The following is a 23207-nucleotide window of genomic DNA, read 5'->3' as shown; positions in this document are numbered from 1 at the left end:
CATGCTGACCGTGCTAGTGCTCCAGCACATTGTGACAGGGCCTCACACTGTGGGGGATCATTCTGGTAATTGTGCAAAGTACCAATTTAGATTAAATGTAATGAATAACTATTTAGGAATTTTAAGCAACTCATTTACTGTGCTAAAAGCCAAAGCTAAAATAGGAACTCAAGTAATGTTTTTGTTTTCCATGCTGGTTACAATAAATAGCTGTGGAACAGCACAATTTGACTGATAATAAGCCAGCACAGCTTAATCTCCTTCCTCTGTGTACAGTAAACAATGTTGTCAACTCTGTTTCTGCTGGAACACTGCCAAGCAATGGGTTATAAACTGGAGAATGTATGTATTAATCTGTGTGGAAGTATACAGTACACAGTCTGCAGTGAATGTATGCCATATACGCTATGGCTAGGATTTTAAAATAGACGGCAATTTTCAGCACAAACCGAACTTTCATCTGCAAAACTGCGGTCTCATTGTGTTAGTATGCACCAGCAGCAATAAACTGTATGCAAGCATCTTAATTTGGATATTTTAAGTGTACCAAAGCTGTGATAATGATGATGTATGACTGCTTAGGCAAAACAGAAGAGAAAATTAAATAAATAAATAATTAGAGTGTCGTCATGACCCCCCCCCCCCCCCCCCCCACCACCACCACCCTCTGCCCCTCCCAAACAGTAACCATCACCAGGGTTTCTCACCTCAACCGGTTAATGATAATGTTAGGGCAAAAAGAGAGTGCAGCTACAGTTCTGGTAATGAGCCACATTCTTTTTATTTGCTTAAGCTTTTTTCTTTATTAACAAGTGGTGGCCATCCTTGTATATTTATAGAGCAGCATGGAGAGCTGCAAGTTATACAAGGTGTAACTGGAAATGCCGCCTACTCTGAATAAGAAGCATCGCCCTTACTGTAAAAAGTTGCTCTTGCTGCCGATTCACCTCTCCAGGACTATAGGGCCCTACTCACTGGCCGACCCGCCGCCGAGCTGCCCGACGGCGGATACGGCCGACGAGCGACCCGGCGGCGGGGGGGCAGTGACGGGGGGAGTGAAGTTTCTTCACTCCCCCCGTCACGCGGCTGCATTGAAGTGCAGGCAAATATGGACGAGATCGTCCATATTGGCCTGCATGCACAGCCGACGGGAGACCAGCGATGAACGAGCGCGGGGACGCGCATCGTTCATCGCTGGAGTCTCCACACTGAAAGATATGAACGAGTTCTCGTTCATTTATGAACGAGATCGTTCATATCTTTCCGAAAATCGGCCAGTGTGTAGGGCCCTTTAGGGCCAAATGCACATATCACTTAATATTCTCTGTTCTCTTACTGCCAGACTTGGACTGGCCCACAGGGGTACAAGGGAATCCACCGGTGGGCCCCACTGCCTGGGGGCCCACCTCCTGCTCTAAGGATCAGGTTCCAGACTCTGCACTTGATGGTGTATTTTCTACAGTGCATTGCTGTTATTATTCTGTTATTAATCTGGTACATTATCATGCATGCAGCAGCTGAATTTACTTTATATACAGGTTGAGTATCCCTTATCCAAAATGCTTGGGACCAGAAGTATTTTGGATATGGGATTTTTCCGTATTTTGGAATAATTGCATACCATAATGAGATATCATGGCGATGGGACCCAAGTCTAAGCACAGAATGCATTTATGTTTCATATACACCTTATACACACAGCCTGAAGGTCATTTTAGCCAATATTTTTTATAACTTTGTACATTAAACAAAGTGTGTGTACAGTAACACAATTCATTTATGTTTCATATACACCTTATACACACAGCCTGAAAGTCATTTAATACAATATTTTAATAACTTTTTTTATTAAACAAAGTTTGTGTACATTGAGTCATCAAAAAACAAAGGTTTCACTATCTCACTCTCACTCAAAAAAGTCAGTATTTCGGAATACTCCGTATTTCGGAATATTTGGATATGGGATACTCAACCTGTATTTATAAAGGAGCCCAGACGTTGCACTCTCTAATGGTTAGTCAAACCAATGAGGTGGAAGGCCACGCCCCCTCTGCATACTGGCCACACCCATAACATTGGCCCCTAACACTGCATTCCCACCGGTGGGCCCTACATGCCCCAGTCCATCACTGCTTACTGCACATACATAGTAAAGCAATGACACGAAGCAGAGTTTTGTGCCTGGAAGATGGGCTTATGTCAACTCTAAGGCCCTCATTCCGAGTTGATCGGTCGCAAGGCGAATTTAGCAGAGTTACACACGCTAAGCCGCCGCCTACTGGGAGTGAATCTTAGCTTCTTAAAATTGCGACCGATGTATTCGCAATATTGCGATTACTAACTACTTAGCAGTTTCAGAGTAGCTCCAGACTTACTCTGCCTGTGCGATCAGTTCAGTGCTTGTCGTTCCTGGTTGACGTCACAAACACACCCAGCGTTCGGCCAGGCACTCCCACCGTTTCCCCGGCCACTCCTGCGTTTTTTCCGGAAACGGTAGCGTTTTCAGCCACACGCCCCTGAAACGCCGTGTTTCCGCCCAGTAACACCCATTTCCTGTCAATCACATTACGATCGCCGGAGCGAAGAAAAAGCCGTGAGTAAAATTACTTTCTTCATAGTAAAGTTACTTGGCGCAGTCGCAGTGCGAACATTGCGCATGCGTACTAAGCGGATTTTCACTGCGATGCGATGAAAAATACCGAGCGAACAACTCGGAATGAGGGCCTAAATCATGTATTCTGCGAGGGAGGATTTTACAACACTGGAATCTATAAAGCAATATAAGTATAGTAGTGCTATTTTAAATTAAATTGCATTGGAAATCATTTTATAATATCACCCAAACTAGGAGATCACAATCCACATTCCATACGTCAACAGCAACAACAATAAAAAAATCAGTTCACATTGTTAACAATAAAAAATAAATAAATTCAGACATAAATTGCATAAAAGAGAATGGCAGTATAACATTTTACTTTTTTTGTGACAGCACAATGAATAAGGATTTATATAACTTATATCAGTAAAGGCTAATAGCGCCACCCAGTGGGCAATGTAAGAAGGATCACTACCTGATACATTGATGAAACTGGTATCCGTTCACATGGTCGACCATGTTATGGTCGACCATGTTATGGTCGACCACTATTGGTCGACATTGACATGGTCGACACGTGAAAATGGTCGACACATGAAAAGGTCGACATGAGTTTTTTGACCTTTTTTTTCTTTTGGGGAACTTTTCCATACTTTACGATCCACGTGGACTACGATTGGAACGGTAAACTGTGCCGAGCGAAGCGGTAGCGGAGCGAAGGCACCATGCCTGAAGCATGGCGAGCGAAGCGAGCCATGCGAGGGGACGCGGTGCACTAATTGGGGTTCCCAGTCACTTTACGCAAAAAACGACACCAAAAAAAAGTTAAAAAACTCATGTCGACCTTTTCATGTGTCGACCTTTCATGTGTCGACAATTTTCATGTGTTGACCATGTGTCCATGTCGACCAATAGTGATCGACCTAATGACTGTCGACCATAACATGGTCGACCATTCATACCGGAACCGATGAAACTCCTCTACTGTACAATATATGGTTACTATCAGGGGCAAAACCAAAACGTTGTGGGCCCCATAGTAACATATTGAAAGGGCCCCTTTCCCAATGCTTCATGAGAAACACCTCTCCGTAACAGTTACTACTTTTATGCATCATATTAGTGCCATAGTTTATTTTCTGTAATATAGAAGTGCCCTATTTATTATTATGCCCCACAGCAGTGCTCTAGTTTATTTTATAAACCTCGTAGTTCCCTAGTTTACACAATGTCACATTGTAGGGCTGTCGGTGCACATTAAACCACAGAGAATCCCCAATTTACATTATGACATGCAATGTCCCAAGTTCATATCATGCAACATTACAGTACCCCCTTGTTCATACTGTGCCACACTATAGTGAGTCCATTTCATATTGTGCCACATTACAGTGCCCCAGTTCTTATTAATTGACATAATAGTGCTCTCTACATTACAACGAGCAGATCAGAGTATGACACATTACAGTGGCCCCCAGTTCACATTATGCCACATTATAGTGCAACCTTAAAATTATAACATCCACTACACTGAAAATGGAATATCACCCCATTTAGGCTGGGTAATGGCTAAGACCCAATTGATTAGCAGGCAAATTTGAGAAATTGGTATGCAACTTTATAATCTGTGTACAGGTCCCATAGCAATGGCACCCCTTGCACCCATTATACAGTAGTTACGTCCATGGTTTCTATAACACAGTAGATACATATTTAGTCTTGTAGTTCTATTTTCACACAATGGAAATAATCACGTCATTACATATGTGTACAAGGTTCTGTTCTTGGGCCTCTCCTTTACTCTCTCTACACATCCTCATTAGGGGCGGGATGTACTAAAGAGAAAATGCGGTAAAACCCTGTTTTACCGCATTTTCGTATGTACTAACCCCCGACCGCCGCGTTTTCGCCCCATAGGGTATCGCCATCTTTTTATGGCGATACCCTATAAAAGCCTATGGGATTCTTACCGCCGCATCCCGCCGCTCCCCCCCGCGCCGCACACGACGACCCTTCTCCCCCGGCATACCTGTGCTGCTGCGGCCCCCCTCCTCCTTCTCCCCCGCAGCACAGCCTTATCTCCTTCGGGCTACAGGGGGGAGGAGAAGGAGCCCGGGGACTCCCTGAACACGTCACCTCCCGGGTCTGGGAGGTGACGGAGACCCATGCTGACCCCCGCACACATCATCGCGGGGGCCTCCTATACCGCATTGCGATACTAATCGCATATGTTAGTACATATGCGATTAGTATCACTGCGGTAGGCGGCGAGGGGCGGCGATGACATATAGTACATCCCGCCCTAGGTGAGCTCATTAACTCTTTTGACTTAAAATATCATCTCTACGCTGATGATACTAAACTCTACCTTTCCTCCCCTGACCTCTCCCCTGCTCTCCTCACTCGTATCTCCAACTGTCTCTCTGCTATCTCCTCCTGGATGTCCCAGCGCTTTCTTAAACTTAACATGTCTTATACTTAGTGCATCGGATGGTATGGTTTACAATTCAGGGACTATGTATGATATGTGTTCATTTTGCTCTTAATACTGATCGTCAAACATGTTTGGTATGGCTTTTATCCGCTGTAGCACATAGAGTGCTGCTGGGGTTATGTCTGATCTGAAATTTCTGGCATGGAACGTCCGAAGTCTGAATAACAAGATAAAACGCTCCCTAGTTTTGAATATGCTTAGGAAATACGACCCGGACGTTGCCTGTCTCAGCGAGACCCATTTGGAAGGAAATAGGTTGCTGTCACTTCGAAGACCCTGGGTGGGCATACCATGCTTTTCATTCCTCCTTTTCCTGGAGTGTGTCGGTTCTGATTAAAAAAAATTGTGTAATTTGAGTTGCTGTCGACTAAAACTGACCCATATGGTAGATTTGTGTTTCTTGAATGCAAGTTGAGCTCTCAGCCCTATTTTATTTTAGCGGTATATGTGCCCCCCCCCCCCCCCCTTTTCATATGATGTCTTACAGCAGGCTGCCTCATTTATGGCTTCCTCACCATGTACCCCTGTGATTTGTTTGGGAGATTATAATAATGTTCTAAATCAGGGGTGGCCAACCAGTCAGTGACAAAGAGCCAAAAAACCTTGTTAGGTACGTCAAAGAGCCGACATCGAGCCGATGGCGCACATGCAAAAATGGAATGTTGCCTTGTGCCTGCTAGACCACTCCCCCCCCCACCCCCCTGGTATAAAATACATTGAAAAAGCCAGAACGACATAAAATACAAATATTTAAGCCAGATCCATTGAAAAAGCCACTTTCACATAAAATAATTGAAAAAGCCAGATTCAAATAATAAACTTAAGCTCCCCCATGTGTCACTCCAGCCAGCTGCCCCATGTCACTCCAGCCAGCTGCCCCGTGTCACTCCAGCCAGCTCTCCCATGTGACACTACTTCCAGCTCCCCCATGTGTCACTACTGCTACCACCCTCCTATATCACTCCAGCCAGCTCTCCCATGTGTCACTACTTCCAGCACCCTCCCGCGTCACTCCTGCCAGGACCCTCCTGTGTCTCTCCAGCCAGCTCTGCCATGTGTCACTCTAGCCCACCCTCATGTATCACTACAGCCCCCCCATCAACTCATGCTATTACAGCAGTCCCTAATGTATCCTCTGTTTGCTGGTGGGTGTCTCACCTCTAGTATCTGGCTCCTTCAGTTTTCAGTCCCTGTAGTGCTGCTGCGTATCTGGCTGGAGTGCAGCGGTTTCTGTATCTGTTGTGGTCACATGATTTAGAGTGTTGGGAGCCACATTTAAATAAATAAAGAGCCTCATGCGGCTCAAGAGCCACAGGTTGGCCACTGCTGTTCTAAATGTATCTCTGGATAGATGGCACTCTCCACAAGCTGACGCGGTGGGTGGTGGCCCTACTAAATTTGCTGATTTTTTTAATAATTTGCAGTGGCTGGATGTATGGAGACTTCGACACTCTACAATTCGTCAGTTTTCATGTTTCTCCAGCACGCATGGTTCCTTTTCCAGAATTGACCTGATCCTAGTATCTCCCACTCTTTCCCCTAAAGTCACTGATAACCATTTGGTGAATTAGCGGGTCGCCTGACCCGGTAATTCAACCCGGTAAAAAAGAAGGGTTATTACCGGGTTGAATACCGGGTCAGGTGCAGTGTGAATGGGAGCCGTTCCGATGCGACACGGCTCCCATTCACAGCATAGGCAGAGGCGGCACAGGAGATGAGCTCATCTCCCAGCGCTGCCTCCACCCCTGCCCCTGCTGCTGCGCCCCCCGCTGCTATGGCAACCGACCCGGTATATTGCCGGGTCGGAAAGCCAGCAAAGGAGCGCAAATGCCGGATCCCACCCGGTAAGGACACGTTTCTCTTACCAGGTGGGATCCGGCATTTGCGATCTGAAACCAGCATAGGTTTCCGGACTCCTATGGACCAATCTCTCTGATTCCCACCGATGCTAAGATCCTGGCAAAAATTTTGTCAGTACGGCTTAACACAGTTATTACCTCCATCATTCACCCGGATCTGGCCGGATTTATGCCGGGGATGTCCACTTCTATTAACCTGCGTAGATTGTATACCATCTTAAAAACCCCACATGCTTTTCCTTCTGACTCGACTGTGGTCTCCTTAGATGCGGCCAAAGCGTTCAACAGTGTTGAATGGGCTTACCTATGGGAAGTCATGAATTGTACGGGCTTCGGGCCTAATTTTATAAAATAGATTAAACTACTGTACCAACATCCGAGTGTTAGGATCTCAGTAAATGGTTATGTATCTCCCTCCTTTCAATTATCCCATGGCACTAAGCAGGGCTGTCCCCTATCCCCCACATTGTTTGCCCTAGCCATTGAGCCCTTGGCTTGTCTGATAGGATTGCACCCGGGTATTGTGGGAATCCATACGGGCCCTCGAACAGATAAGATTGCCCTTTACGCGGACGGCATGCTGTTATTCCTACAAGATTACGCCAAGTCTATACCCATGCTGTTCATGTCTTCATATTAATTGGTCGAAATCTTACATTATGCCAGTAATTGGTCCCCCTCCTACTATTCCTAAAATTTCCTTGCCACTATGTTGGACGGCACAATTTAAGTACCTTGGGGTTCAAATAACTAATGACCCCTCTGATTTTATACCTTTGAATCTTGATTCGATTATGCAACAAATTACGCGTAACTCTAAAACTTGGTGTAAGCTTCCATTGACAGTGTTTGGCAGGGTCAGTCTCATCAAAATGATAATACTACCTAATATTATTCTCCAGTCTCCTGTTTACATTTACCCAATATTTTTTAGAAAATTGAATAGCATTTTATCTTCTTTAATTTGGGCTAATAAGAGACCCAGGATACAGTTGAGTACTCTCACCAGGCAGCGCTGTGACGGTGGTCTGGCACTACCTAATTTTCAGATGTATTATTATGCCGCTCAGATGACTCATATTAGTGCTTGGGCACAGGATACTAGCGTCAACTCTCTATACTGGGTGTTCATACAATGCTACTTTCCTGACCTCTCTCCTATGCAGGTATTGCTGAGTGGGAGCATGACTCGTTCCTTCCCCCTATTGTTTTCCAGGCTTTGAAGATCTGGCAGGCCCTGAGGGATCTTCTTAGATTTGACGGCCTAGATCCGGACACCCCCCTCTGGTACTCTAATTAGCTCCCCGAATTGTATATGCTTGAGGGGCGGGAGGTCTGGGCTTCTAGATATATCGTTTCTATATCCCACTTATATAATGACAACATATTTAAATCCTTTCAGCAATTGAAAGATGAGTTTGATTTACCTAACTCGTACTTTTATAGATACCTTCAGCTTCGCCATGCTTTACAGACCCAATTTGTGAGATCACCCCCTTCTATCCCCCCATTTCCCATTAAAACCTTTGTAAGTACACAGGATCGGGTGAAGATGATTTCCCTTGCATATGGATATTTACTCGCTAAACTTCACACGGACCCTCTGACTCGTCTCCGTGGAAAATGGGAGGGAGATCTGGGTCCTATAGATGAGGGGGATGGGACCCTTGCCCTGGAGAGGCCTGGTACGGTCATCAAGTCCCTTAGATATCAACAAATACAATTCTTCATTCTACATAGAACATATATGACTCCAGTTAGACTGGCCAAATTTGGGACTGGTCGATCAGATGCCTGCCCTAAATGTGGTGTGGCAGTGGGTACCTTTTGGCATCTTGTGTGGGACTGCCCGACGCTGCAGGTGTTTTGGTTAGGGCTCAGGTAAATTCTGGAGAATACAGGAATAGTTGGAGACTTGCTCCCCCCCCGCTCCCCGGTTCTGTATATTGGGGATAGGATGTTCTGCATTCGTGTCCAGTCCGGAGGGCCTCTATGCTCGCAGTATATGCGCCTTGGCTAAGGTGTGTCTTGCTAGACTGTGGATGGCTCCTAATAGCCCCTCAATCTCTGCATTCAAGGTCCTAGTTAATTATACTATTTTCAAGGAACGCTATATATATATGAAACACAATGCTTCCACTAAGTTTGACAAAATCTGGTCTCCCTGGCTCGAATCTCCCTACTCTTCTTCTCCTGACCCTTTGTTTTAATGGTTATTAGGCTGCTAATATGTCCCTGACTTGATGTTTTGTGCTTTGTCTTTTTCTGAGCAATGGATAGAATGGATGTAGGTTAGGTAGTTTTTCTTTTTCTCTATGTTGTGTTTTTTTTCTGTTTCTTTTCCTTTTTTATGTATAAGTAAACCAATATAAAACTTAATGAGGACTATTATACAGTTTACGGATTTTGCACGTTTATTCGGTATGAATAATTATATGTATATGTACATTTCTATAACAATAAGGATTATTAATGTATAACCATGACCTGCAATATCCTTCTTGCCTGAAATATTGTACTGCAAGTGGATGCTCTATTACATATGGTACCTTAGATCTACTGTACACGACACATTAATGTTATGCATTATCTGTAACATGTTATTTTTTTGAATAAAAAATACTCTATAAAAAAAAAAAAAACTTAACATGTCTAAGACTGAGCTGATCATCGTCCCTCCCTCCCGCATAACCTCACCTCCCACAATTTAATTATCCATTGATAGCACAACTATCTCCTCTAGCCCCCAAGTGGGATGTCTTGGAGTAATACTTGACTCCTCCCTCTCCTTCAAACCACACATTCAGTACCTCTCAAAAACCTGCCATTTCCACCTCAAAAACATCTCCAGGATCAGACCCTTTCTCACCCAGGATGCTACTAAGAACCTCATTCACTCACTGGTCATGTCCAGATTAGACTACTGCAATCTCCTCCTATCTGGCCTCCCTCTAAAATGCCTCTGTCCACTTCAATCTATCCTCAATGCTGCTGCACGTCTCATCTTCCTCACCAAACGTACTACATCCACATCCCCACTCTTGCAGGTCCTTCTCTGGCTACCCTTCCCATTCAGAATCCAATTCAAGCTTCTCACACTCACCTACAAAGCCCTCATCCACTCTTCTCCCTCTTACATCTCTGACCTTATCTCTCTTTACATTCCCACCCATCCTCTTTGCTCTGCTAATGCACGCCGTCTCTCCTGCCAACTGATTACCTCCTCCCACTCCTACCTACAAGATTTTGCACGTGCTGCTCCCTATCTTTGGAATGCTCTACCTCTCACCATCCGACTCTCCACCTCTCTACAAAACTTCAAACGGGCTCTCAAGATCCACTTCTTCACCAAACCCAGCCAAATCTCCTCCTAACCCTCTTGTCTATGCTTACTGTCTACCCCTTCTGTGTCACCCCGGTCTGTTAGCCCTCACCTTTTAGATTGTAAGCTCGCAAGAGCAGGCACTTCTTTCCTCATGTGCCTTTCCTTTTCTTACTTATACTATCTTATACTCCATACTCCCTTTGATGGCACCTAACCCCGGGTTTTCTATATCTGTCCTATATTGTCATGTACTGTAAGTGCGCTTTTCTTGTTTGCTCATTTTATTATGTACTGTGTAATGGGCGCTGCGGATCCCTTGTGGTGCCATATAAATAAAGGATAATAATAATAATAATAATAATATTAATGTGAGTTCATACCAGGATCATCCCCGGAGCTGCATTGTGCCGCTGAACTAGCAAGGGATCTTCGTGACCTGTGTACATATTGCACGTGTTGATGTTATACTTCAGTAGGCGGAAGGAGTCTAGCTGGCTCTGTAACAAAGTACAAGTGTGAAATATAGACTGGTTAATATATATATATATATATATATATATACACACATATGTAAAATGGTGGTACCTCAGGTGCACTAATGAATACATGATAATGAGTGGAGGGGCTTTCCTCTTTAAAAATACCCTTTTGTTACATAGTCACTCTAATTTTTAAAATATACTAATGACATCTAGTCAGACAGCTAAAACATGTATTAATGTTATATAGATAGAGGTGTTCAGCAATTTTACATGGAATACAATACAATAATTTTGAATGAACAATGGTAACATGTGAACCTGCCCAAATATGGGAGGGGGGGGGGGTTACGATATTGCTTATAACCTCATAGGCGAGTATTCCCCACATGCGATGCAGGCTGTTACGAAGACGTCCCTGTGCGTTTTGTCCACATGTAGGACTTCATCAGGGGTATAGTTCAATAGATTTGATTCAAATAATGTGTTAAATCAACGATGATGGGTTATTGTTCTTCGAAAAATCAGATGGATTTTATAATGGCAAGTGGATCCACATAACAATATATTTATAGATATATATCATGTGTTTTCCAATAGATGGGACACCAAAAGCATAGGACTTGATCCTAGTATTGTGTGCCTCTCCCTCTGTTAGACTGCAGTTCAGTCTAACAGAGGGAGAGACACATACTACTAGGTGGCTGAAGTGAACACAGAAAGAGTCCATCTGCACCTCCCATAGGGCTGGTGCATATGTCGATGGGGCACGCGATGGTGGTGTGTCCAGAACCACCAGCAATGTAGCGGGGCACAGGCGCAGACAGTGGGTGTCTCAGGTCTTACACACTTGCACAAAGGGGATGGCTGATACTAGCATGTGCATATTAATGCAGCATGACTACGGCAACAGACGCAAGAGAGGACGCAGCAGCAACCACCTCTAAATCAGGTCCAGAATAATAAACACAATTACAAACACCACAGAGTACTAGAGGATGTAATAATACACTGGGTTTAAGAAATGATGGGGCTGATGCAAAGATGAGTGTGAGTTGGCTGTAATTGCTCCTTTATTGTGTGCACAAAAGTAAATGCAGAGTTGTATGCATCTCTGTGGCCAGACTACCCCTACCTCTATGCTTGGCTTCATAGCCATCATTATCAGTGGGGATATGTGCCAGCCCTACCCATGCTGCAAAAGATCCATCTGAAACCAGGTGTACTCACGTATATACACAACTTTGCATACCCAGCAATTCCGCTGACATGCCCTCACAGGGAAAGCCCTGAATCAGTTATGCGCTGTCAGTCGCATAACTTGACAGCGCATAACTGATTTCGGGCTTTCCCAATGGAGATTCTGCACGGCCTGTAGTTGTATCCGCTTGGATCCAGCACTTTGCACTGAGCAAACACTATTAAGTTTACATTCCGCAAATGGATATGATCATCAGCCCCTATAACTCTAGGAGCAGGAGGAGGATTTCTCTATGTCATATTGTTCATGGAAGAAAGGAGCAGCAAGAAGGCTTGTCTACTACAACAGATGTAGATCAAAGCTCCTAAACATCAAAGCAACTGATTTATTGCCCTAACATAGTGGTAACACTGCGCAATATACTGTATATAGGTAAGAAATGAGCATTAGTGATACAATCATGTTTTTAGGTCCAATGTTCTACATATAATTTAACAGGCTATTACTGTGAGGTAACACAATAATAAAGAAGAACCCCATATTAATAAAAAAGAATATTGGTTATACCAGTTGAGTGTCAACGTTTGTTTATTAAAAATAATATTAAAGAAATGGAGTTCTTGTTTAAGTGTAGTGTGGGCACGGGGTACCCAATACTCTTTACTTGGTATTACGATATTGGACCTGATTTTGCATCGGACACCAACAGTTTTACATCGTATGCTAATGTCGCGGACAGTTTTCTAAAAACTGAGACGCCTACATGCAACATCAGGAAAAATCTACAAGTGCCTCTAAAATTACCACACTCCAATACAGACTGTTCGTTCTACATTAAGTGAGTATATCAAAGGGATGTTATGCTGCTGAAACTGCAGCGATTTCAGCTGCTGTGACATCATGGGCCCTGCTCCTGGGAGTCACCCAAACCAAACTACACAGGACATGTGTGTGAAACTGTCACTCACACTCTGACTTGCTGAGTTAGAGAAGCATCTCCCATCTAAATTACAGCTGCTGCAGAGGCGTAAAAGAAATAATGATGCAATTATCTTTAGTTAAATAGAACACTCGTTATTTCAGGAGTATCATGCATTTAAGTAATATAAAGCCTTTGACATTTATATTAATGTCAAATAATTATTATATTTATTCTTTGCAGCCAAATGCCTTATTCTGAGTCACACGCAGCTCCATATGTGGCTGCAGCTAGTGAATTATAGTCAATTGGTTATGCGATTCTAAGTCATATGCATCTCAGCAGTTTCTCTCAGTGCATGAACTGGGAGTTTCTAGGCAGCATATGCTAAGGGGACACCTATTTCAGACAAATCCCTTACATCCAGCATAGAGGAGGCACAAGTCCACATTCTAGTGATGTTGGCTGTGTCTGTAATGTAAAACAGTGGGGCAGCGTGATGCATAAATATGAAGACAAGCATATAATCGCATCAGCATTCCGTTTGCAATCCATTCGCATTCTGAATGCAGCATCAGAATAAGGCCCAAAATGAGTGTCGGATGAGCTGTAAGAAGGGAAATGAAAGTGTATAATAAATGATAAAGCTGTAGTAAGCAGATATTTAAAGTTACATTTTCCCACCTTCAATCTTCCACCATGCTCGCTTTCATCTGGACCAGCAATCAATAAAGTAGAAGAGGCTCCAGATAATGGTATGTGTGCGTGCATCCACGAGTGTGCGATGTGCACATAGGTTGTGTGGTTACTAATGACCTTTTTAGGTGCTGCTGTTTTAGAACACGACAGTTTTATACGTCAAGGGTTATTGGGTCATATTGTGTGCGTTCTGTCTGAAAGCTTCATCTTTATGGTACATACCTGCATGCATGGCATACTTCTGTATCGGTTCTTCTTTTCATACAAATGGTCTAGCTCATCTCTGTTGTGTTGTTCCTCTGAGTCCAGGGACGACACAACACACACAACAATGATCTGCTCTGAGGACAATGTCTTGTTATTAATCAGCTGGTCAAACTCCAGGTCTGTTACATAGGGAACCTGGTGATTACTACACCTGCAGATACCACTGTCCTCACCCAGCAGGAGTCTCTGTAAGACCAATGGGCAGGCGTAATGTGACATATGCCAAAGCTTCTCAGGGTCTAGTTCAAGAGAAGATACAGGTGGTGGCAGGACGGCATCTGTCCTACAGAGTAGCACAAAGAAACTTTGCTGAAGTGTAGCAACAAAATAACACATGGGCCACTAGACAACATGATGTGTCTTTTTACTTAATGCAATATGCATGCAGAGTATTGCTTCACTGACAAATGACATTCATGCATTATACATTAAAATCCACAGCATCTACAAATGTAGCCACGCTCATCATTACTGCTGCCTCAAATAGGCGTCCTAGTCGCGCCATACAAATAGCACAAGTAGGCGAAGTACGGCATGATAAGGCACAAGAGGATCAACAGCACGCAATACACAGCTTGACCACTGGGTGGCGATTGTTCCACTAATGAATACTACAGTACAGCCGATGGATATGGCACTACTGAATACTGAACAATGTAGCAAGCCCTGACACACGGGCAAGTGCACAGTGTATATAGTAGTTCTTTTTTTAATACAATAATACTGTAGGGCGGAGTACGAAATCACCGGAACAACAGGCACCCAATGACAACATGCCTTACAACTGAAAGCTCCCTTGGTGCGCTTTATAAAATGATCCCTACATTAAGTAGAAAATTGAACAAAACAAAAAAAATTGGCTCAGCATCTCCAATGCACAAAAGGAAACGCACAGTTCAGAGTTCTACACAGCTCTTTAAAAGAAAAAAAAAAATAATTACATACAGCGACAGAGTTGGGACACACAGCACTATAAAAAAACAAAAATTGAGCGACATCACTATGTCACTGCAGGTGTCAGTCACTTGTCTCCATGGCTCTCTTGGCATAGTGGTTTCATCGATGGTTACCATGCCTGTGAGTTAGGGTTCAATCCCCACAAAGGACAAACTTGTATTAATATCTGTGTAAAAATTAGCATCTACAGGTTTTTAAATTTTCCCAAAAGAAGCTCTGTTGTGCTTCATATACAGACATGCACACAGATATGAAAAAAAATATATATATTAAATACTTAAAATATGATCAGGCACTAAATTCAGAGCTGTTTTTTCAAGCTGCTGTTAAATTGGAAGTAGTCAGTCTCCGTAACAGGGAATGACCAGAAATACAAACTAGAACAGCGCTGTAACTAAAACAGACAGGTGCTTTTATAACAAATTGTACATTTATTTATAAGTAAATATCAGTATAACAATTGTATAAAAATTGCATATAAATGACTTTAAAAACATCAGATAAAATACCTTAAGGTATCAGAAATACAAGTAATATCAAAGTCCTTATTGATGGTCTCTGGGCCACAATTTATGAGTCATTAGGGCACTCAATTATGCCAGTAAAGGGATGGACATTTTTTGTGCATGTAGAACAAGCCTATCAACAAAAGTGATCCAGTCTTTAGGTAAATAATTACCAATTAGGTGTAGTGGCTTTTATGGCAAAAAAAAAGACTTCCGACATTAGCAGTGCTGCCCGAAAACTGTGGGCTCATTCACGCCAGGCATCTCTCAATATCTCGGTGCATGCACAATGCTAATATACCGTACAAGTGAATGTGCCTTCTGGTTTCCGTTTGCCCCAACCAAAGCCTGCATGAGCCATTCTTTTACATTCAGTAGCAGGGCCGTTTCTAGTGCGCCCCCCCATTCACATAAGAAAAAATGCGCCGCCCCCCCCATAGTTATAAAGAGGAAAAGTATGCGCGCGCCGAAGGCACGCGCGCTCCCGGCAAGGGGGCGTGAACTCGTTAAAATGGGCGTGGCTTTGTTAAGGTGGGTGTGGCCTCATCTGATCGCATCATCACGGCCACCACAGGATAAAAAAAAAAAAGTCCTCATTTTACACATTACAGCAGGCAAGTGTCCCCATTTTACACAGCACGATAGGCAAGTGTCCCCATTTTACACATTGCGGCAGGCACGTGCCCCCATTTTACACATTGCGGCAGGAAAGTGTCCCCATTTTACACATTGCGGCAGGCACGTGTCCCCATTTTACACAGTACAACAGGCAAGTGTCCCCATTTTACACATTGCGGCAGGCACGTGCCCCCATTTTACACATTGCGGCAGGCACGCAGGGCCGTCTTTTTGTATGGGCTCAATGGGCTCTTGCCCAAGGGCCCCAGGAGTATAAGGGCCCAAGGCTGATAGCTGAGGGTCCCCTCTTTCCAGAGGTACCAGATTTTTGAAAATCGGCCATAGGGAACCTGAGATATCCGACTTCAAAGCAGTGGTCCCCATCCAAGCCTGATAATTACTCTTCCCAGCCAGATATCTCAGGCTCTGTATGACTTAGAGTTTTTGTGTGGGTATATTTCAAAAGCTGGGACTCTTCACTTTCGGTGGACACTGGCAGCTTGTCTCTACTATGCCCAGAACCAGAGATATCAGCCTTCAAGTAGCTGGTCCCTGCTCAAGCTCCACACGCCTAATATGCAGTTTTATATATTCGTTGGTGGATTGCTCTGGCTCCTGAACTCTAATCCCCAAGTCCCCAGTACCTCCTGACAGGTGAGACACTCTAATTTTTTATCCCATTAAAGCTGAGAAATCTTTTCCCAGGAACTTGAGATATCTGCAGTCATGCAAGCTGCTCTCTCAACAGAAAATTATGAATATTAAGCCCACTCCACTATCGACCCTTCCATTACATATTAAACACCCCATACCACCCTGGAAGTCATGTACTGGGGCCCCTTCATTCAGCGCAATGCCCCCTTCTACAGTTTAGTGTTCTCCCTCCCACCCCATCTGTGCAGTAAAGGAGTAATTAGCAGAAATTACTGCTCCAGGTCCTATATGCTGGGCGGAAGATAGTACACCCCCTACCGCCCGCAGGACATCAAAGCTGCCACTGATAACACCCCCTTCCCTGGAGGATGGGTAGGGGCCCCAGTGCATTGCTGTGCCCAGGGGCCCACACTGCTGTTAAAATGGCTCTGCAGGCACGTGCCCCCATTTTACACATTCCGGCAGGCAAGTGTCCCCATTTTACACATTACGGCAGGCAAGTGTCCCCATTTTACACATTCCGGCTGGCAAGTGTCCCCATTTTACACATTCCGGCAGGCAAGTGTCCCCATTTTACACATTCCGGCAGACAGGTGACCCTATTTTACACAGTACGGCAGGTGGTGGTGGGGGGGAGGGAGAGAGGGAGAGGGGCTGACTTACATTTGAAGCGGTTCTTCCCGCTCTTCAGCCGCCTCTCCCTCGTCTGCGCAGTGCTGGCCGGCTTGGCTCCCCCTTCTCCCTCCTCCCGAGTGCCCAGCTCGGGGGACGGGGTTTCGCAGAATGACGCGATTGCGTCGTGACGTCACGACGCAAACGCGTCATTCCGCAAAACCCCGCCCCCCCCGAGCTGGGCACTCGGGAGGAGAGGGGAGGGGGTTTGAAAGTGCTCAGCAAGTGCCGCGGCGGGCGCCCCGTGCGGTTGCACGGCTCGCCCGCCGCAAGAAACGGCACTGTTCAGTAGTCTACCAGCCATGTTGTGTTTGTCTTTTACGAAGCAGTACACCCAGTCTGTGAAATCACAAGTCTCACCGAGGGTTGGATTAGTGGTTTGGGAGGCTGCCTATTAAAGCAATGGGGAGGCCCGGGAAGAAGTACAGTAAACTCAGTCTCTTAAAAATAACACTCTTGTAATTTGAAAGCCACACTTGTATTGTTTATTTGTGTAAAAAGTAGCATTATATCTGTAAAAAGTAGCAACGACAGTTTTCTTCTAAGTTTCCCAAAACAAGTTCTGTTGTGCTGTGTATACAGACTCAAACATGCACACAGATATAAACAGATTATACAAGTGTGGCTTTTCAAATTACGAGAGTGTTATCTTTATGAGACTGAGTTTACTGTACTGTACCCAGGCCTCCCCATTGCTTTAATAGGCAGCCTCCCCCACCCCTAATCCCACCCCCGGTAAGACTTGTAATTTCACTGACTGGATGTACTGCTTAGTAAAACACAACATGGCGGGTACACTACTGTATGTAAATGAATGGCTCATGCTAATATTTTCTAAGCTATCTCATAAACATATGACTTTCATAACTTGAAAAGCCATACTTGTTTTGTATATCTGTGTAAAAAGTAGCATTTACTTTTTTTTTTTTAATGTATATCTGTGTGCAGTCTATAATATAAAGCACAATAGAGCTTGTTTTGGGAAAATTCTAAAAAACACAAACAAACTGTGGATACTACTTTTTACACATATATACAATACAAGTATGTCCTGCAGGAATCGAACTCTAGCTCACAGGCATGGTAACCATTGGCGATACCACTATACCATGAAAGTCATGGAGACAGGTGACTGATACCTGCGGTGACATAGTGATGTCGCTCATTGAGAGCTGTGTAGAACTCTGAACTGTGCTTTTCTTTGTGTGTGTTGGAGATGCTGAGTCAATCTTTTTCTGTATTCACATTTCTAATTAATGTAGAGATCATCTAAAAAAAAAAGCAGTTCTTAAACTACAAGCATCGTTTGACTTTACAACCGAGACTTCACACATGCGCAATTGTGGTTTTCAAAAGCAACACCTGGTTGACGAACACCAGTACTGAACCCGACGGAGACTCAATTCATTACACTATGGGGGTCATTCAGACCCGTTCGCACGCAGTGGTTTATCGCTGCGGTGCAAACGGGTCCAGAATGCGCATGCGCAGCGGGCGCAATGCGCGTGCGTGATGTTTGCCAGCGACAGGGGTCACCGGGTTACGTCGCGTCTAATGAAGGAAGCGGTCACAGAGCCGACCGCAAAGAAGGTTGACAAGAAGGCGGCGTACCTGGACGGATCCGGACCGTTGGAGATGGAGTGGTAAGGAAAACGCAGGCGTGTCCAGCAGAACGGAGGGCGGATGTCTGACGTCAAAGACGGCTACAGCATTGCAGAGATCGTCGCACAGGGTAAGTAGGTATAGGGCTGCACAAGCGATCGCAGCACTAGTAAGCTAAAATACACTCCCCCATAGGCGTGTACTAGTTGATCGCAGCAGCAGCAGCAGCAAAAAGTTGCAGGCTGCGATCAACTCGGAATGACCACCTATGACTGAATACCATCAGTGAGAAAATATATACTGGCGCCGGCTGTTAACACCAATAAGGGACGATAATTATAATAAAAAATACAGTATTTTTATAAACATATAAATAATACAGTTAAAATATCTCAAGAATCATCATAGTTTCTTTATCTGTTCTTAAATCAAGAACAAAGGATGTTGATTAAGACCACTTGGATCCCACTTATGGTATATAATAAATATACAGTCTCAGGTTAGGACTCACTCCTCATTAAATATGGTTCACTTGAAAAGATGGTATTTACCCGGTGCTTATAGATGTTATCCCCAGGATCTCAGTTTAGCCGGTGAGAATCCAATTAGCAGCAGGGGAATAGGTCCGGGTTCCAATAGGATTTTGTTTGTGTCCAATAGAGGTATAAACTCCAATTGTTACCGGGAATACCAGGTGGATCCAGAAGCTGGTGGTCAGTGTCCTTTAGCTCAACGCGTTTCGCTGGTAGCTGCCAGCTTCCTCAGGAGCATATGACTGAATACATCATGCTGCAACAGATGCAGGCAAACGTAATGCGACTAGTTTTTCACACTACGCACCACAGGGAGTCTAGATAAGCATGGCTTCATCTATATGTGCTACATATCAGTTTAACCCATAAATGCCCTGTTTAGCGTTGCAAGTCTTTAGATATGCATTTGAGGGTACATAGCTCAACTTTAAATCTTTTGCAAGTTTACAGATTCATGAAGACATCTGCATTTGTTCTGGATGTGCTCAATGTAAGGCTGAACCGGTCTTAAAATAGTACAGTATGCAGACATATTCCTGGGTGTTTGCAGAGTCCACATTTTTAGCCTTAATACAGAGTTGGAAGTAAATTGGGCGTAGATCACTTAGAAGCATGCACGAGATAATGGTGTATCATTTCCCATGTGCAGAACTGTACACATCTCATAATCCAGCCTCATTTGTCTCTGTAACATTTGCTTACAGTCATCATCATCAGTGTGCACTTTTGGAGTCATGTGGGAAAACTTCAGGAAACCCCTATGATGCATGAATTACACAAAGGTGCTGTTGTGGACAGGGTAGGCAGTATCAGAACTGGGGGCAGCAAAGTGATCAGCATTCCTGGGCAGTGGCTAAAAGTGAACCTAGAAAAGTCTATCTTATGGGTGTGCTATGGGAATGTCACAATTCCCAAACAGAGGCCATAGATGAATAAACTGCAGCTGCCACAGGTCTGGTGCAAGTGTCGATGATGTGCAAGTGCACCAATGGTGGTGTCTAAAGAATCACTGGCAGTATTAGTGCATGCAGAGGTGATGAAAGTGGGTGTCTCAGTCCTTGCACACTCAGAACCCTATTCAGGTTGGATCACTAATCTTGCTAAAAAGCAGTTGTTGCGATCAAATAGTTGCAGCCCAGAAATAGAGAAAAAATTGCAGAGATTGCGAATGCGCGATGTGATCACATAACTATACAAAAATACCAGAACATTGAAGAGTTTTTCTCTCTGCGCCAGGCAAGGTTGTCCACAATGCCGCATACACAAGAGGTTGGAAGTGGTCATCACTGACGTCAGAGACCCATCTGAAAAATGCCTTGCCACGCCTTCCTTTTTACGAACACACCCACAAAATGCCATGTTTCCTCATCTAAATGCTGGCTTCCTGTCAATCAAAATGCAATTGCGTTGAAGTACAACGCGTTCGTAGACATAATCGTTAATCACGGATGTGCAATGTGAACGCTGTGTGTGTGCAATCATTCAATAATCGTCCGGATTGCGTTTTCTCAAATTTTGCGATCCAACCTGAATAGCGTCCACCAGTCACCATTGTGTATGTTACCCCCTCCCAGTCACTGGTGTATACAGTATGTCTCCATGTCCATCCAGGTCCCAGTGTGTCTCTGTATCATCTTTGTGTGTGTCTGGCCTTTGTTTTTCCTCCTTCCTTTACCTGTGTCTTCTAATGCTCCTGCGATTATATCTGTGTCCCCACCTAATTTAATCATTTATCATCCACTACCCATCTTTTTCCTGTGCCTCCAACACCCAACTTAAAATTGTGCCCCTCACAAACCCAATTTTCCTCTTACCCCGCTTCTCCTTCCACCACTACCACCCCCTTTCTTATTTCACCTCTACCTTCTTCATCCTTTACAATCACCCACCTCTTCCACTGAAGGCAAAGGAGTCCTACTGGCCACATGTCAGAAGTGAAACAGAGGAACCAGAGGATGGCAGGTAAGCACAATCTGTTTTATACAATGTCTTTCCCTATAACGCTGCTGTTGCTGGCGAAAACCCTGGCAGCAGTACAATTTGCCAGTTTGTGCCAGTGATGCTTCCCCATATGAAATGCACAAGTACTGTATTATGGCAGTACTTGTATTGACACAGTACCTGTTCTTCTAACAGATTAAAATAATTTTGAAAGAAAAGGGTGATGGGAACCGCACAAGTTCAATATTTAAGCTGGTAGTGACCTCTGAAAAACTGAATTATTCCTGAATTGCTTCTCAATATAGCAACCATATGTAAATGGAAAATTAGTCCTTGTACATATACTTGTTGCTTTCAGTGGTGCTCCCTTGAGTCAAAAAAGTTATCAACCGAAAAAAACAAACAAAGAAGTATTGGAAAGTAGACTCTTTTTTGGGAGCACTCTAATTCAGAGGTTAAAATTGTAACATATCACTGGTAAAATAATTTTTACTAGGTAAGTATTTAAGTTGAATTTGAGGACTATAAATATTTGTGTGAAATAGCCTCGCGAACATATGAAAATAAATTATTAATCATAAGTGATCACAATATCACAATTTGCGAATTGCCGGAAGTTAATAGCTATAGTACCAGGAGTAAATCAACATTGCACATTATTTCTCATGTAGAATGTGACCATCATTTATTCTGCATGTATCCATTATGGATCATTTAGGCCGCAGAGAATTAAATCATTGGTCATATCAAACCGAGTACCTCGTGGCATTTGTCTAGGTGACAGTCTATTTGGGAGCCAATTTATTGCAGTACCAGGGTGTTCAGAGGTGGTCTCCCATCCTATTACTAACCCGGCCTTTCACTGCTTAGCTTCCAAGGTCAGAAGAGATTGGGCATCTCCAGTGAGGTATGACCGCAATTATTGAGCTCGCCTTTTTTTTGGTCACCTATGTGTTTGTAGTGTAATCACTGTATATCCACATTGGTAAATTTTATAGACATATATGGCACAAATGCCAAAAACGTATGAGAATAGATGCAATCACCTGACTTAGTCACTACGTGACACGTCAGGCACAAAGATAAAGGTACACAGAATTAAAATAATTGAAAAATTTTAAATTCCTTGAAGAAAGCATTTTTAATGTATAAAGGTTTAAAACTGATTTGTGTTCCACAAGGCGATATGTTAACCTTACCGCCTTCAGGCAAGCACCACCACCAAAAGGAGAAGGTCCTGTCCTGGATCCTCCCTGTCTCCGCGTCCCACCAGAGAAGAAAGTCCCAAAAGGGACATATAGGGCCTAATTCAGACCTGATCGCTAGGGTGCGTTTTTTGCATCCCTGCGATCAGGTAGTCGCCACGTACAGGGGGAGAGGGAATTCGCTGTGCAGTTGTGCGATCGCATGGGCAGGAGAGCTGCACAAACAGAAGTTTGCGCAGTCTCTGCACAGTCCTGGACTTGTTCAGCTGCTGCGATGATTGGGGCCAGAGCTGACGTCAGAAACCCTCCTTCCAAACGCCTGGATCCTCCTGCGTTTTTCCGGACACTCCTCTAAAACGGTCAGTTGCCACCCACAAACGGACTCTTCCTGTCAGTACCTTGCAATCGCCCGTGTGATTGCTTTGTTCGCACCATCCCGTCGCTGCCCGGCAATCCCAGTCGCTGCGGACCGACGCACCTGCGCATTGTGGTGCATATGCATATGCAGTTCAGACGCGATCGTCCACTGTGCGAAAACGCACAGCAGCAATCGGGTCTGAATTAGGCCCATACTGGCATGTGTAGTTCAAGAGATTAATTAAATTTTTTTAATCTTTGCCTTAATTCATAATTTATGCATTTTTTTTGTTGTTACATTTTCTGCCATGGGTGGGGGG

General features: G+C 44.1%; 1 protein-coding gene and 1 pseudogene across 1 annotated transcript in view; both read right to left on the bottom strand.

Moving 5' to 3' along the window:
- C6H3orf20 (chromosome 6 C3orf20 homolog) overlaps window positions 1–23207 on the bottom strand; it is a 57774-nt gene that overhangs the window by 12155 nt on the left and 22412 nt on the right. The window contains exons 8-9 of the mRNA XM_063927597.1: window positions 13798–14125; window positions 10658–10774 (exon numbers count right to left, since the gene is read on the bottom strand). Of these exons, the coding sequence (XP_063783667.1) occupies window positions 10658–10774; window positions 13798–14125 (445 nt within the window). The remainder of the gene's footprint in view (window positions 1–10657; window positions 10775–13797; window positions 14126–23207) is intronic.
- Window positions 22127–22246, bottom strand: LOC134936982 (5S ribosomal RNA; annotated as a pseudogene).

The sequence above is a fragment of the Pseudophryne corroboree genome, chromosome 6, assembly GCF_028390025.1.
Source record: "Pseudophryne corroboree isolate aPseCor3 chromosome 6, aPseCor3.hap2, whole genome shotgun sequence".
NCBI lineage: Eukaryota > Metazoa > Chordata > Amphibia > Anura > Myobatrachidae > Pseudophryne > Pseudophryne corroboree.
This window is presented reverse-complemented; position numbering and strand designations above follow the sequence as displayed.